This window comes from Staurois parvus, unplaced genomic scaffold (genome assembly GCF_062004578.1).
Source record: "Staurois parvus isolate SC_StPar_1 unplaced genomic scaffold, SC_StPar_1.0 ptg000715l, whole genome shotgun sequence".
NCBI classification, from domain to species: Eukaryota; Metazoa; Chordata; class Amphibia; order Anura; family Ranidae; genus Staurois; species Staurois parvus.
In genome coordinates this window covers 4,179,547-4,195,708 of record NW_028318511.1, presented here as the reverse complement: position 1 = coordinate 4,195,708, position 16,162 = coordinate 4,179,547, and the positions used below count along the sequence as shown (strand labels likewise).

General features: G+C 40.1%; 1 protein-coding gene across 1 annotated transcript in view; it reads left to right on the top strand.

The window, feature by feature from the left end:
- The window catches only part of LOC149445621 (mucin-5AC-like), a 173,919-nt gene extending 159,326 nt beyond the window's left edge, over positions 1-14,593 (top strand). Inside the window, exons 51-56 of the mRNA XM_089653506.1 lie at positions 5,517-5,633; positions 5,782-5,877; positions 9,282-9,410; positions 10,995-11,034; positions 12,928-13,054; positions 14,261-14,593. Coding sequence (XP_089509632.1) covers positions 5,517-5,633; positions 5,782-5,877; positions 9,282-9,410; positions 10,995-11,034; positions 12,928-13,054; positions 14,261-14,480 — 729 coding nt within the window. The 3' untranslated portion in view covers positions 14,481-14,593. The remainder of the gene's footprint in view (positions 1-5,516; positions 5,634-5,781; positions 5,878-9,281; positions 9,411-10,994; positions 11,035-12,927; positions 13,055-14,260) is intronic.
- The last annotated feature ends 1,569 nt before the right edge of the window (positions 14,594-16,162 follow it).

The following is a 16,162-nucleotide window of genomic DNA, read 5'->3' as shown; positions in this document are numbered from 1 at the left end:
GGTTCACCTTAAAATTGGATAGGGAGCTGTAGAGCTTAAGTTCTTGTAACAAGGAAGGCAAGGAGGTAAGTGATTCCAAAGTGTAGAAAAGGAAATTGACCGCATACGCCGCCACTTCTTGGTGATATGTATGCGCCTGGTCGCGTTGCAGCGAATGTGCTGGAGGAAAGGTTCTAATGTAAGAACAAAGAGTGGAAGTGATAACGGACACCCCTGTCTAGTGTCATTAGAGATAGTAAGCAGGGTAGAGTTAAGGCCATTATTGTGTACACATGCTGAAGGGATATATATAGAGCCGATATCCAAGATAACATCGGGGGTGGCATGCCGAAGTGTTTAAGAGTCTCAAAAAGTATAGTCCAGTCAACTCTATCAAATGCTTTTTCCGCGTCGGTAGACAAGAGCAATGGAGGTGTGTTCTGCCTTTTGGCTGTCGCTATTACATTTATTGTTCTAAATGTATTATCTCTCGCTTCTCTGGACTGTATGAAGCCAGTCTGATCTAGGGATATAATGCTTGGAAGAATTACATTCAATCTTATCGCAAGAATTTTAGTTAACAATTTAACATCACAGATCAGTAAAGATAAGAAGTGGTAGCTGGCACAGAGAAGGGGATCTTTATCTGGCTTTGGAATCACCAAAATACTGGCTTGTAGAAGATCAGGGGGAACATTCCTTCCTTCTGTAATAGCATTAAAAGCATCCAAGGTGAGGTATAAGTTGAGGTAGGAATGTTTTATAATATGCAATGATAAAAACATCCGGGACTGGGGCTTTTCCGGGTTGGGTGGCAGCCACCGCCACAGATAGTTCACCCGCCGAGATCGGTTTTGTTAAGGATTCCCATTCCTCGTGGAAGAGCACTGAAAGGTTGGCTTCATGTAAATATTTTGCAATGTCCACAAGGTGGTACTCTACTTGAGAAGCGGTAGATGGGGGTCGTATATTATAGAGGATGAATAAAACGTTCGGAAAGCTCTTGCCAATTCTGGCATGGAATGAAGCATCTTGCCTGAAGGAGATGGTAAGGCGGAGAAATAGGAACGGCATTCTAAAACTTTAGTGCTCTAGCCAGTAAGCGGCCACATTTGTCTCCGTATTCGTAATAAGCCCGATGTGTCCTCAAGAGAGTGTGTTTAGCTTCATATAAGGAATGTTCCCTAATCGACTCACAAACCTTCATAAGTTCAGCTTCTGTAGCTGGATCAGGATTAGTTTTATGCAAATCCTCTAAAGTGTGGAGTTTAGTAAGTCATTTAGGGATTGTAGTTTTTGTTGTTTCGCTGTGTGGCCGTGCTTGATGAATATCTCGCAAATGTAACACCTATGTGCTGACCATACAGACAAAGAGTTATCTACTGATCCGGTGTTTGTGGAGAAATAAGTGTCCAGTTCGCAGAGGATGTCAGCTACTACGTCAGGGTCTTTCAGTAAAGATTCACTTAGATGCCAAAGTGGAGTTGTAGATGGTTTTTGGAGGGGGACAAGTTCAAGAAAGACAGGAGCGTGATTGGAAAGCGCTATATGGCCTATATCTGTTTTAGATAACAGGGAAATAGAGGAGTGCTGTACGAGAAAGAAGTTGATTCTAGAATAAGAACCATGAGGGGGAGAAAAATATGTGTAGTCTCAGTCGCTAGAGTGAAAGATACTCCCAGATATCTACCAACTGTCTCGAATGGAGAAGATCCCAGAGACATAGTCTTAATCGTTTAGGGAAGGCAGTTTTTGCAGCTGACGAGTCTTTGTGTGGGTCAAGAGTCAGATTGAAATCCCCTCCGAATAAAGGAGTGCCATCCGAAAATGAGTCAAGAGTGGAGAGAAACAGCTCTAGGGTTGGCAATTGGTTTGTATTGGGTAGATAAATGTTCGCCAAGGTGAATGTCTGGGCAAAAATTCTTCCCTTCAGTAGGAGAAATCTGCCCTCTGGGTCGAGGTACTCATCCAGGAGATGCAAGGGGAGAGACTTAGCAATCAGTATAGTTGTCCCCTTAGATTTGGAAGACTGTGAAGGGCTGTGGTAGACCGTGGGAAAATGTTTGCTCATGAGCCTGGGTATTTTATCAATTCTGAAATTAGTTTCCTGTAGGAAGATCACTTGTGCCCTCAGTCTCCATAGTTCATTAAAGCGACCAGTTCACTTCTCTGGGGCGTTTAAGACCTTAACATTCCATGAGACAAATTTACCGCCATCTTCTGAGGGGAAGGGAGAAGGTTATATCACGACCAATGAAATGGGAAAGGGAATTGGGTAGATGGGTAGAAAGGTAAGGGGGAGGGGAGAAAAAAAAGAATGGGGGAGGGGGAGGAAAGAGAGAGAGAGAGAGAGAGAAGGGCAAGACACAGAAAACAGAAGAAAGGCTTCTGTAAAGGGAAGTAGCAGGGGGAAACTCCTATATTAATGCTCGAACGAGCCACTCTACTGCCGTTTCGGCAGAGAGCACCTGGGGGGGGGGGGAAGTGGTAAGGTACAGCCAGGAGTCAAGCCCCAGCCCGAGGGGGGCCCTCATCCGCATCCATATAGGGACTAGAAACAATTTGGTAACTGTAAAGGTCTAGAGAAGATCTCCATTCCTTCAGAAGGCATGAGGAACTGGAACAGTCGCCATTAGATGACACTATCCCATACCACCTCAGAACAACACCCGAAAGGTCCTGTTACTTAGCAACATCTCCGAGATTGCACCAGAGGGAATCTGACTAATAGGGTCTAACACACCCAGGTCAAATGTCCCTCTGGTCCAAAGCCATTCAGGGAATACAATACAAAACAGGAAGACACAGCTGATATACAGATGATATACATATAATAAATGTAATATAAATCTCAACAGGTAAGAAAACAATACTGTAAATTTAGCTTGGCATATGCATACTGCATGAAAAGGCACTACACACTATCCCACGCAGCATCCTGTGGCCATGCCCGTCACTCCCACGGTCCTGAGGCGGACAAGTAGGGTAGATATGTGCCTCTCCACTGATCCCACCATGGTTGGGTATAGAGATATAACAAACTGTAGGCACGGTCACAGGGGACAACAGAGACCCACCCCAAGGTCACGGGAGTGACCCCACAGGCCACAAAAACATGCAAAGCCAGCTGGGAGACATATATGAAACTAAGTATAGTTTGCAAAATCATAACATTTAGAATATCCAACCGGGCATAACCATATTGTTCAAGATAAAATGACATTAGTCAATAAGTGTTAGCATAGACGGGCTCTCAGCCTGATTGGCCCAAGACTGAAAACCCCAAGGAGAGCCGGAGAAGCGGCCACAGGCCGGTCTCTAGCAACCCCAGGAGCATCAGTGCCCCATACCATATTAGCAGTACACTCCAGGTAGGATGATGAAGTAAACATTACATAAAATAGGTCAGTATGATTTGGTATTCAAAGCTTGAAGAGTGGGGTTACATCTTGGAAAGGTAGACAGCATGGATCAGAGTCATCAGGTCAGTTCATCATGGTGTGGAGCTTTCTGTCGGCTTCTTCTGGATCTATGATTTGAGCAAACCCTCTGAGGTTGGCCTTGTCGTAATTTCTCAGGGGGAACAACGTGGCTTGAACAGTAAGCCGGTTGGCAACTGATAGGGGGTCCATTTCAGCAAAGGCAAATAGTGCTGGCAGATCATATGGTTGATGCACCAGGAAGGAGCGGTTACCTTTGACCTCTATTAAGTGAAAAGGATGACCCCATTTGTACGACATTCCCAGCTCCAAAATGCAGTTTAATAGCGGCTTCAGGGACCTATGCATGAGTAGCATTTGTTTAGAAATATCAAGTAAGTGGACTGAGGCACCATCAAATTCCAGTACCCCCACTCTCCAGGCTCATTGTAATATCTCTTCAATAAGGTGGCAGGAGTGTAGGTGGCATAAAACATCATGCTGGTATTCCAAAGAAGCTGGGCTCGGGCCTAGGGTTCTATGGACTCTATAAATTATGTCCCCAGGAATAGTACTCACTGTGACCCTCGAGGTTGTGCTGTGGAGTAGGCCCTCCACAGGTTGACTGAGAGTGTGGTCTACATTGGAGGAGAGGCGGCAGTTGTGGATAGGCCGGTGTCCAGGGAGTAAGATTCCTCCAGGTCTGTAGATGTGACTAGCAACCAAGGTAAGCATGGACAGAGATCACTCAGCAGGGAAAACGGAGGTAAGTCATGCAGAGACTCTCAGTTATAGGAGGAGAAAGAACTGGAGCCCGTGGGAGCAGAGGCCTTGGCTGCAGGCGCTGGCACCATCTTGGACACGGATGGCGTAGATACCGAATGAGTATTTGGTTGAAGATATTGCTCCATGGTCGGATGAGCGTAATCAGTATTGTGCAATAGAATGACTGTGAGGGCACCTCAGGCCAGGAGCTCACCAATCATACATCCTCAGTCGTTCATACCGAGACCATGCCCCTACAAGGGCTTTTTACCAATTTTTTTTTACATGCTGGCATTTCAACATATCAGATTCAATAGTTTAGAAGTCAGATGAAAGATTTAGTGTAGTATGACATTTAGAGCAGTTCATCTTTTAAAGAAGCCTATACATGAGACCAAAAAGAGGGGAAAATGGGGAGGAAAGAGGAGCAACAGAATTTGACAAAAAGAAAAAAAGAGAATGACAGTTAGAGGCTACGTGTACTACAAGTGAACTTATGAAACAAAAGCTCTTGACCTAGATGCGTGATGGAATCTAAATCGAAAATAATTCTAAAAAATTATAATAAATGCTGCCACCTCTATACAAATTAATATGATCAACACAAAGAAACCTTCAAAGTGATTAAGTAGCACAATAGTTTATTGCGCTACTGAATCACTTTGAAGGTTCTTTTTGTTGATCATATAAGTGAACTTACCTTTTTTTGGAATTTGGATTATGGATATGAATCTTAACTGCCTAAATGAGTCTTCCAATGTATGTAATTTTTTGAGTACAGAAAAGACATATTATAGAGTACCCTGGGATAGGGATGAATATGAATTACTTTATGTAGTCTGTACAAAAAAAGTAAAACACTCTTACACAGATAATATAAAACACCCAAAAACAAACAGTCTATATTATGCTTCTTCTCAACTGTAAAAGCAACTTAAAGCTAAGCTAACATTTTTATTTATTCTGGGCGGGTGTGGGTTGGCTTTGTTGTAGAAGCTGATGGTGAGAGGGTAGGGAAGCTACATAAGAGCTTATCAGAAGTAAGGTTCAGGTCTCTGTATTATGGCTTTGGTAATAGCCGCCAGTTTTCAATAGAACAGGCAATTCTAAGCAGTGACATGAAGCCTGCAAAATTGCATGTTCTGAAAATAAAAACCTGTAATTTGTGGAACACAAGTGTAGATACATAACATTATAAATGTGCCAGGGTAAACATTTTCTACGTATGTGTTTCATTGGGGTGTTTATCTATTTGTCTTCACTTGCTATTTACAGTAGAATTGCCTGTGTATTACCATTCAACTAACCATGACATTGACTACATCCAATTATAAATCTGATTTTTCTCTATAGCCTGGAGCTAAAGTGTTCTTTAACAAGTGCCAGAACTGTGTGTGCTCAAATTCCACTGGAAGGTCAGGAGCAAAGATACAGTGCACAGATATACCTTGCAACAAACAGTGTCAACAGGTAAGTGTAGTGTGTTCAACCCTACACAATATTGCATACATAGCCTGGATATTCCAGTAAGAGCAATGATTTCCATGTTGGTAAATTTGACTGTTCTAATAAATATATGAATAAAATTTGAACAAATATGTATTTTGCTTTTTTGCAGGGCTATGAGTTGATGAACAGCACAAGTGACTGTTGTGGTGAATGTAAGCAGACTCATTGTATCATCAGTGACACAGCTGAATTAAGTTTGCTACAGGTATATCACACTTAATTTTTTTTTAAAACTTGGTCTTCAAATTAATACATAAAACTTTAAAACAATCTGGTTCAACTGGCAAAACCTATTGGTTTTCCTGTAGGAATGCCATTACTCTTATGCCAAAGTCTCTCTAGGTTAATGCATTTCTCTACCTACTATCCTAAATAATGGAATTAGCTCCTTCTTTTTGAATTGGTAAAGTGAAACATGCATATACCTTCTGCTTCAAGAAGGTTCTACTGTGTTTTGCATTACTTGAGCAGGAGGCATTCTGCTTTCTTTTTTAACTCGTCTACTTGTAGGGTTTTTTGGTCAATAAACCTTATTAAGGAAACCATAATATCCATGTACTGCATTGATGATGATGGCTAACAAGCCTGATGCAGCTGTTTGCAGTTTGTAATAAATGGCTTTCCAATATTAGGCTGTATCTGCATTACTGTATAAACCAGCGTTTTGGGTGTACAGTTAACCACAGGGACATAAACGTATGATTTGCATGGATTCACCTACTATTCTAAAGTTATTCCTGTTTTTTGGAGGCATTTGTGATGAAACTAAAGGGCATGCAGATATCTTCTGTTTTAAGGGACTCTACGGTGTTTCACTACAATGATATGTGACAAAAATGTGCTAAAAACGTATGCAACCAATGCACATTACCCAGCCCTTATGTAATAATGGTAAATACAAATAAGCATGAGAACTATCTACTGTACTTTCCTCTGGGTCAAATAGCTCACAGCTTCAATCCTCCACCTTTAATCAGAGTAGCAGATCATTCACCCTTTGTGCTCAGTGAACCACATTCCCTCAGGATACAACCCCCACCACAAGCAAATGCCTGTCATATAACTGATAGGCAAACAGCACTTTTATTCGATCATCCATTTAGGTGGATCCATCCAAAATCATCCTTCCCCGAAGTGGTACTTTAAATCTTTAAAAGCTCAAAGTAAGGGAACAAAGCAACACACATAGTGTAATCCCATTTACCACATTTATTGCTTATTCATTCCCATTAAAAACTCACTCACAAACATAAAAGAATGATCGCTTATCACAATTTAAATTTGTCAGACGTCTGCCATCACAAAATAATGCATGCGGCATCTCTTCAGTCTGTCAAGATCCACATCACTTCTGATCAGCAGACTAAGGTCACTTCCTTCACGCCGCTTAGCCATGTCCCTATTTGTCAGCTTCCTGCCTGCCATTGAGGAGATATCCTGGCACTTCATGTACCTTAAACACGACAAGAAGTGACAGGAATTCATTCCAAAGTGAGTGGAAGTCCAACCTCTGCTGTAGTCACCATGACAGATATTGTGAGATTTCCTCTAGTCTCAAAATATAATGACAAATATAACATTTTACCTTTCCCTTCATTTTCTGTCTTGAAACTAACATTATGCAGAATAGAAAGAGGGAGTGACTCTCCAAAGTGGGGCACACACAGTACTAAAAATCTGACAGAGGTCCACACTTTAACCTAAACTACACAAAACAATAGACATTCCATAACTCCAGACTTTGAGGTTGGGGACAGGGTTTGGTTATCCACTAGTGGTTCCCTACTAGGAAGCTCCACTCCAAATGTGATGTCCCATATGAAATCTTCAAAAAGATTCACCCAGTTGTGTTCTAACTCAAATTACTATTCAGTATAGAAATCTCAGATGTCTCTTACATGTCTCTGCTCAAGAAAGTCCACTCCAGTCTTCAGAATAAGATTCCAGACCCTTTCTCTATTTTTGGCAATTAAGAAAACAGTATGAAGTAGAGGAAATGTTAGTGTCTTGCAAAAGCCATTACTCCATACAATACCTGGTATAATGGACAGGCTTTGGGCTTAAAGATAGATCTTGGAGCCCATCTTAAACCCTGTGTCTGATAGACATGAAGGTAAAAGCATTGTCAGAGCAAGGCCTCATTCACATTACTATGCAGGATTTGGTAAAATGTGGTGGTGCACTGTGTGTGTTGCCATTCATTGTTAATTGCACCCAAGTGCATGTATACAGTGTGCTACAGCTGCACCTTGGTGCAATGTGTTTGGCAAACTAAAGAATCACCTCTTTTTTCACACATTTAGGTGTGTTGGCAGCCCTTTCAAAATAAACAGGCTGCCCAATGAAAATTGATGAGTTTAAAGGTACAGTGTAGAAATGCCCATACCTAACAAAATATATTATAATATTATTAAAACCGTAAATACAATATTTTACTGCACATGAGGGGACAATACAATTTTTTGCATTATATCATGGTTTGAATCACTGGTGGTGAACGTACTTGATATGGAGGTAACTCAAGTGCAGCTCCTGACATCTCTAAAGGGTTGCACATAATATTTAGTGAATATGATGGCACAGAAAACTGTCAGAGACTGCAAACATGTAAAAGGGGATGATTAGAGACTTTGGGAATTCTACTAGGAATGGTCAGAGCCTTATAAATTTGTGAAGGCAAATGGCCAGAGACTGCAAACATGCTTTAGAGGTTGTTGAAGTCTGGGGACCTGCTTCAAGAGAGGGTCATAGACTAGAGGCACATTACAAAAGACTGCTAGAGGTCACTGCTATTAGAGCCCCTTTACAAAACAATGCTTCCACATTTATGCTCCTTGGAGCCTCCTTATTATTATTATACAGTATTTATATAGCGCCAAAGGGTATGCTCAGCGCTGTACAGTAGCAAGGGGGACAGAACATGAGACAAGACAGTAACAATACAATACACGAGGGGTTCGAGGGCCCTGCTCTTTTGAGCTTACAATCTAGGAGGGAGGGGAAGGTGGCACAGGAGGAGATGGCTGTGGGGGATGGAGTGGTGGGAGGAGTGGAGGAGGTTAGTTGTTAGGTGAGGTCGGGTGTAAGGTGAGGTTGGGTTATTATTTGCCACATTTGATATTTCTGTCAGCAAGATCCATTATAAAAGATCAAGAAAAAAGAACACAATAAGAGAAAAGGAATGGACAACAGAAAAAGTAAGATGTATGGCTTCAAGTAGTTAAAAGATTTGGCTATTTCTTTCAGTCTAAAAATAGTTTTTTTCCCACTGGGTTAAAAAAGGCACCAAAACACAGAATACCATCTGCAGGGGCCCCACAGGCCCTCACAATAAATTCAAACAGGTTGGGTACCAGTGGAATTAAATACAAATCATTTACATGGGATTAGTTTAGATTAAACAGTGACAAGCAAGTACATACATTGAAACACAAGAATTTTCAGATATATACCGTCTGTTGTAATTGTAGCTGTTAACTCAACCAGTCTTTGGGTTTACTGGTCCCTTACACTGTGTTGCGTGACATAACACTTCTGTTTATAGGCTTGTTTATGAAGATTAGTGATGCTGGCAAATCATAGTTTTCCAATCCCTTGTTTTTTTTTTAGCCTGGAAAGTCAATTAATTTGAAGAATGATTCTTGTACAGTGTACAGCTGCACTGTGATCAATGGTCAGTTCATCACATCAGTCTCAAAAACCCAGTGCCCGTACTTCAATGAAAATAACTGTAAACCTGTAAGTAAAATATTACTCATATCTTTTAAAAGGAAACTAACATTGTTTAATGTTAATTACATCTATTTTTTTTAAAGCTTATACTTTTAAAAACTGGTTTTTTTTACATTGTTTTGAAACATCATATATACAGTATTTGTGTAACAGAAAACATTTAATAGATGACAATAGATTCCCAGTGCACTCTGAGTTATCTAAAGAGGTAGAAAAACAGTAACTACCCGCTTTGCAGCTCTCTTTGTCTGATTGAAACAGTCTGATGAGGGTTAATTTTCTGCAATAAGTCATTGCTCTGATTTATTCAGCTGTGTGTAATTCAACTTAAGCTGTTGAATCTGGCTAACAATGGTTGTTTTATTATGGAGTGGGGTAAGCAATCTCTGAAAACAGGTGAAAAAGTGCCTCTAGCTCCATCTGCAGACTCAAACGAAAACCAAATCTTAAAGGAGACCTTATATCAGATTCGTTTTCATGCTAAATGTGTATGTATGCTGTGTAAGTGTAACACACACAGGCAATATTACCTTTCACAGAGATCACAATGCCTTCATCTGATTTTTTTGCCCTGAAGTATGATGTGTTCAGTTATTATCTAGGGTAGGGATCTACTTCCTTGATTCTGGCTCTATGATTACACAGTACATCCTGGTGCTTATGCAGTCCATGGCTATAGCCTCTCACTTTGAGATTTGATAAAAGGTTACAATGTTGTAGGCTGATTACTGCAGGGAAAGGGGGGTGGGGGTGGAAGAAATGCTTTCTCCTGCATAAGGCAAACATAACAAAAGGCAAAAACATCACCTACTCTCCTTGGAGATAACATTGTTTAGGGTCAGGGATTCTGCACAAATTAATACTAATCTGAATCTGAAAGAGCAGCTGGATTACTTTTACAGGTGATGGAAGGGGGTTACCCCCCCCCCTTCCAGTCACCTCCTTTACCGAGCACTCGTGTACGATTGGGGAGCCTGGTAAGGATGGGACTGAAGGCATCCTGCTCCTGAGAAACAGTGGGAGGAACCGATGTCATTCCTCCCACTGTGTGATGAAACCAGAAACAACGAGGATTTAGTCACTTTTGGTTTTGGTCTTTTGTTTACTGATTGCTGAGCCATATTTAAAGCGTGACATGTTAGATATCTATTTACTTGGCGTAACATCATCTTTTATATTTACCAAAAGTTGGGTATTTTATTGTGTTTTTGGGCATTAAAAATCAATAAAGTGTATTTTTTACAAAATTGCATTTAAAAAACCGCTGTGCAAATATCATGTGACATACAAAATTTCAAAACCTACCATTTTATTCTCTAGGGCATCTGCTTTAAAAAATCTTTGGGGGTTCTTTATAGCAAAAAAATGATGTTTTTTTACATGTAGCAGAGGAATATCAGAATTGGTCCAGACTGGAAGTGGTTAATCAGTCCCTTTAATTACTTGTTAAGTCCTGTATCCATGTACAAAAATATCAGTCTAATGTCCAATGGTTATTACAGTTTTATTTACAGTTACAGTGATTTATGAATCTTACTAGTACAACCAGAATGTATAAATGTTTTTAATATAACTTGTTTGTATTTTCAGGGATCCATTGAACTTTCACCCAATGGCTGCTGTAAGCAATGTGAGTACTTATTCACTGAAATGAACAAATTGATAGAAATAATTGCATTTCTTTTTTCTTTTAAGCACTGTTTTGGCAGCTGCCCATTCTGTTTTAGTGTGATTTACTTTAGGGCTCGTTCACACCATGGTGGAGAGGCATCAGTTTTCCTGCACGTGTTCTACAAGGTCACAGAGCAACACTAGTGCTCGTGCAGATTTGTTTCTGTACAGGAATTTCCAACGTGTATAAAATGTGTATAAATCTGCAACACATAAAAACTGATGTAAACTGATGTCTCTACAAACTAAATCTGCATGTCAGTTCCCATCAGTTTTTCTGCACGTATAAACGAGGCCTTAGATTGATTTTCCTAGTAAAATATCAACTATAGAGAAACATGGATACTCTATTCTCTATTATACTCTATTACTGTTTCAGCCTTGTTACATTTGCCAGTATTCACTTGACATTCCCTAGTTACACTCACCCTAATAGGGTCAGTATGCACGAGACAAATGTAACAGCTGGTAAATGGCTAGCAAATGTCATAATTAGACTATCTATAGACATGCAGAATTCTTTCATTTAGCTCCACAGGGTAAAAGAGAGAAATCAATAGATTTCCCCATCCATGCTAACAGCAATGAAGGAAGAATCTCCACTGCTGGCTATCGTATTCATGCAGCCATAGCACCCTCTGATGCCTGAATACCAGAACAGTAACTGCATCTCATAAAGGTGTAATCATTGTTCAGTCAATAGTCCCCCCCCCCCAGGTCAGTCAATCTTTAAGTTGTCTTTTGTTGAGCAGGGAGGTGCTGACAATGCCACCTGCAGCTGAATTAGCCAAAATATGAGCTGTGTACTGCTACCTTTACAGCTAAATCACACCCACAATAGTAAAATCAGTCTGTATATGCAGTAAAGCATGCTTGTTATACTCACTGTATAGCCAAAGGGGTTAATCCTCTGCATTGTGTAAAACAGGTGTTTAATCCTGACTTATCTGCTCCTCCTCTTGTTCAAATGTCCACCTGATAAGCCAGACTGAACCTGTATCCACATGCACATGCCCAGTTTAGTGTGTATTGCTAGAGAGGTTTTTTTTTTTTGGGAGAGTGCATGTGATCAGCACAGGGCCAATCAGCACTGTCCAGACAGAGGGTCAGGGGTTCTGCATCCTCCTAGAGCAGAAAGAAAACTCCTCCTACAAACTTTAACCAGTGCTCTGCTTTAGTCACAAGACTGCTCCAACTGCTAATAAGAAAAGGTATTTAGCAGTTTATATTTACTAAAATAATTGCACTTCCATGTTCTGTTTACTGTGGGAGACCAGATATAGTGAATGCAGGGTCCTGGGTTTAGTAACACTTTAACCTAGCTGGCAAATTAGTTAGTCTGAGCTCATAGTAGTGAAACTGTGTTTATACATCCTGTAGTGGATGAGGCATTTATTTTTTCATTAAAATGTATACAATACTGTAAGTGTTGAAGCTGCATCTCAAAAGTACAGGTTAAGCAATCCCCTTAAAAGCCATTGCCTTTTCATTATAACATGCTATGATTTGGAACCTCAAGCCAGGAAGATTTCATTTTCAAATGTGTCCAGTGAATTACCAGGAAATCTGCAGTGGTTGTAACATTTGTCCTTATATACGTAGAATGAATACTACCAAAAGCACCTTTTTTCCATTGAAAAACACATGTTGGCAAATGTCAGGAAATTCATTTTACTCCAGGTGAATGTTTGACAAATGCACAGTGACTGTACAAGTTTGAACACTGCTTAGTGAATTTTGTGTAAATATTTGTGTAAGCAAATCCCATATACATTATGTATATGTTAATTTCAGCCAACATAGCCTATGGTAACTCTGAGCTGTTTTTGATGCAATATCATTAACCCTGCAGGTATTGAAATCAGCTTGTCAGCTTGCAACTTGAAACAAAAATGGGAATACCTGTCTTACAATGAATGCATATCAGAAGTTAAGGTGAACGTAACATATTGTGAAGGACAATGCAATACGCATTCCATGTAAGATCATTATTCTATTATATGGGCAAATTGTACACATTTATGTTAAGGAATATGTTAAAGTAGAACTGATCTTTCTTGTATTACAAACACCGTAAAATTGAAAGTTAAATATTATACATGTATGCCTACTTTCAAATCTGTGTCACCTTTTGCATTATATATATTTCATATTATCTATAGCCTGTCTTGCCTAGTCTGCTCCTTTGGCATTAGTAGGGATGCTATCATCTGACAGAAGTAATGCAATCATTCCCGCACCAAAGAATCTATTTTCATTCTTGGCCAGGGAGCAGGCATGTAATATGGCGGCTCTGTTCCCATCCTAATCCTCCTTCTCTTCTTCTATTTCATCATTCACTTGTTGTTAATTAATTTTCAAAATGCACACTGTCAGTCAAATGAGATGGGAGAACATAGAATAGGACTAGAGGGACCAGGTTGTTTTGGTCTCTATGGTCTGTGTCCCATATACAGTATAAAGTACAGTAACTTATTAAGAGCCACCTAACTCTGTAAGAACATATGCTTGCAACACTACGTGATCACTCTTCTCATAACTAGCAGTTCTTTCTACACAAATATTTAAAACAATGAAAAATTTAGAACGAAGGTAACATCCATATTTACACTTACCAAAGAAGTCATTTTTGATATTTGTATAACTTCTCCCAGGAGCTAACCTACTGCTTTCAACAGGACTGTATGGAAAGTATGGAATGATAATTTATGTTATATATGGGCTGTATGTAAAGTATGTTTTATTTAAAAAATAATTTTCATGAAAGGGGAGAGGAGGAACAACGAAAAGCAAAATATCAGCACATTAAACTTCGGCTTTAAAAATTAAATAAAAAAATGAAAAAGTGATGGTGCCCTTGAAGACCATTTCTATTTCATGTTATATTCCCTGTAAATAAAACAAATCATCTGAATGGTTACCATGACTAATTTATTACTCTTTTTGTAAAAACGGCCACTAAGTGGTTAAAAACAAGCCAAAAAGTATGAAGAATTATAACAGCATTTCTTATTCTCTTATTCTTCTGTATATACCCTTTTATTTTTCAAAAATTCTTGTATACCTCCTCTTTACCTATAACATTTATTTATTATAAAGCAGCTATCCACTGTGTAAGCGTGATAACACATTTATGTAGAACCACCATAATCAATTTGATTGATTTACTTCCATCTTCTACGCAGATACTCGGCAGCTGCCAGTAAAATGGCCCATGAATGCACCTGTTGCCAGGAGGTGAAGACCAGCAAGCAATATGTGATGATGAAATGCGATAATGGACATCAAGAGCGACTCGATTTTGTTAAGGTGGAAGAGTGTAACTGTGTCAGCACTGACTGTGAATCATCACAGAAGGCATTTACAACTGCCCGAGCTCGGCATGACAGTCGAGAAAGGAACTGAGGCAGTTCATAGGCAGCCATAAACTAAGTACATGGCTGTTTCTATAAATTATATGTGAACTTTTGTTCATTATGTTACAGTCTGTTTCAAATTAAAGCAATTATGTCATATAATAGTTTCCTGTATTGTTTTAAGGATTATTTGTACATTCTGTTCATTATTGTAATAGGCTTATAATCTAAAGACATTTTCTACTTGTATGCCTCATTCACACAGTCTTAGTGATCTGTACACCCATACAAAGGGACAAGGGATGCATAGGTGTACTGTACAGACCCACACAATCAACCTGTTTAAATCAATGACAGGCAGCCACCTGCATTTCCAAGCTCATTCCTGACTATAGATCCATGTGGGTCCAAAGTACAGATCAGGATGCAGTCTGTTGGACCCACACAATGTGCACTCCGAGATGTATGCAGCAGGCTACTTGCTTGAGTCTGCACAGAACACCTGTGTGTCCTGCTTGGGTGAAAACTGTCCTTTGCACAAGTGGATGGATTGGTATGCCCCTGTGAATGAGGCCTTATTGTGCTACAATTTGCAACACCTTTCCCAAACTTTTTACTTCAAAGGAAATCTTGAGATCATTTTTGGTATTGGGGAACCCGTGCTTGGGGTCAGTGGGAAAAATGCCTCAACATTGGCAGCCGTTAGGAAGAATACCCCCTTACAGTGAAGGTCACAATGCTACTCTGTTAAAAATATAATTGGTGTCGTGCAGCTGGCTATGCCAAGTGTTGTTGGTCTCAAAACTGTATAGGTACATTAAATAGGGGGTCATTTAGCCATAGCTCATGGAACCCTTAGCAATCCATAGAATCCTGGTTGAGAATGGCTGGTCTATAATCATAATCAGGGGCGGACTGACAACTCATGGTGCCCCCGGGCAATAAGGGATCATGGGGCCCCTGTGTCCTTGCCAAAACTCAAAAAAGCCTATGAAAAAGGTACCAGGGGCATCTCATGGGGCCCCCTACTGACCCCGGGCCCTCGGGCAGTGCCCGAGTTTCCAAATGGTCAGTCCCACCCTGATCATAATGTAAAGTTGAAAGGTATTGGGAAAAACTAGGTCTCTCATTCTTCCAGTGAGCATAATGGCAGCCAGACATATTACCTTAGGCAAATTGTCCCGATTCCCACATACACAGTTTGTACATGACATAATTATATTGAATTTAGAAAGAAACACACAGGTGTGTATTTTTTTCAAACTTTGTCTTTATTGAAGAGAAACATTCAAATCACAGGCATGCACACAGGGTGTACCAGCTGTACCTGGGCACACCCTAATCACCCCTGTGCATTACTATTACTGCTCTGTGTGCCAATAAGGAGATGGGAAAGATCTCCCACTGAGCGGCTCTGCTAATAAGAGTGGAAGCACTTCTCTTTCATTCTGAATGTGCAGGCAGGGAGATCAGAAAGATACATATGTGGCTTTGGGGTGCACACCCTAATGCAATAGGCTGCGCACACTTATGAATCAGTAAGAGTTGTTTCCTTTCAACAACAATCTTTCCATAAGATGATATATTCATTTAACATACTTAAAGCATGCTTACCTGTAAAACAGAATAAGACTTATGATGACGTAAGAATGCAGTGGGATGGTTCAGAGCTTTTGCAGGGTGTAATAATACTGGGAATATTAGGGACATAAGCAGCAATAAAAACCTGAC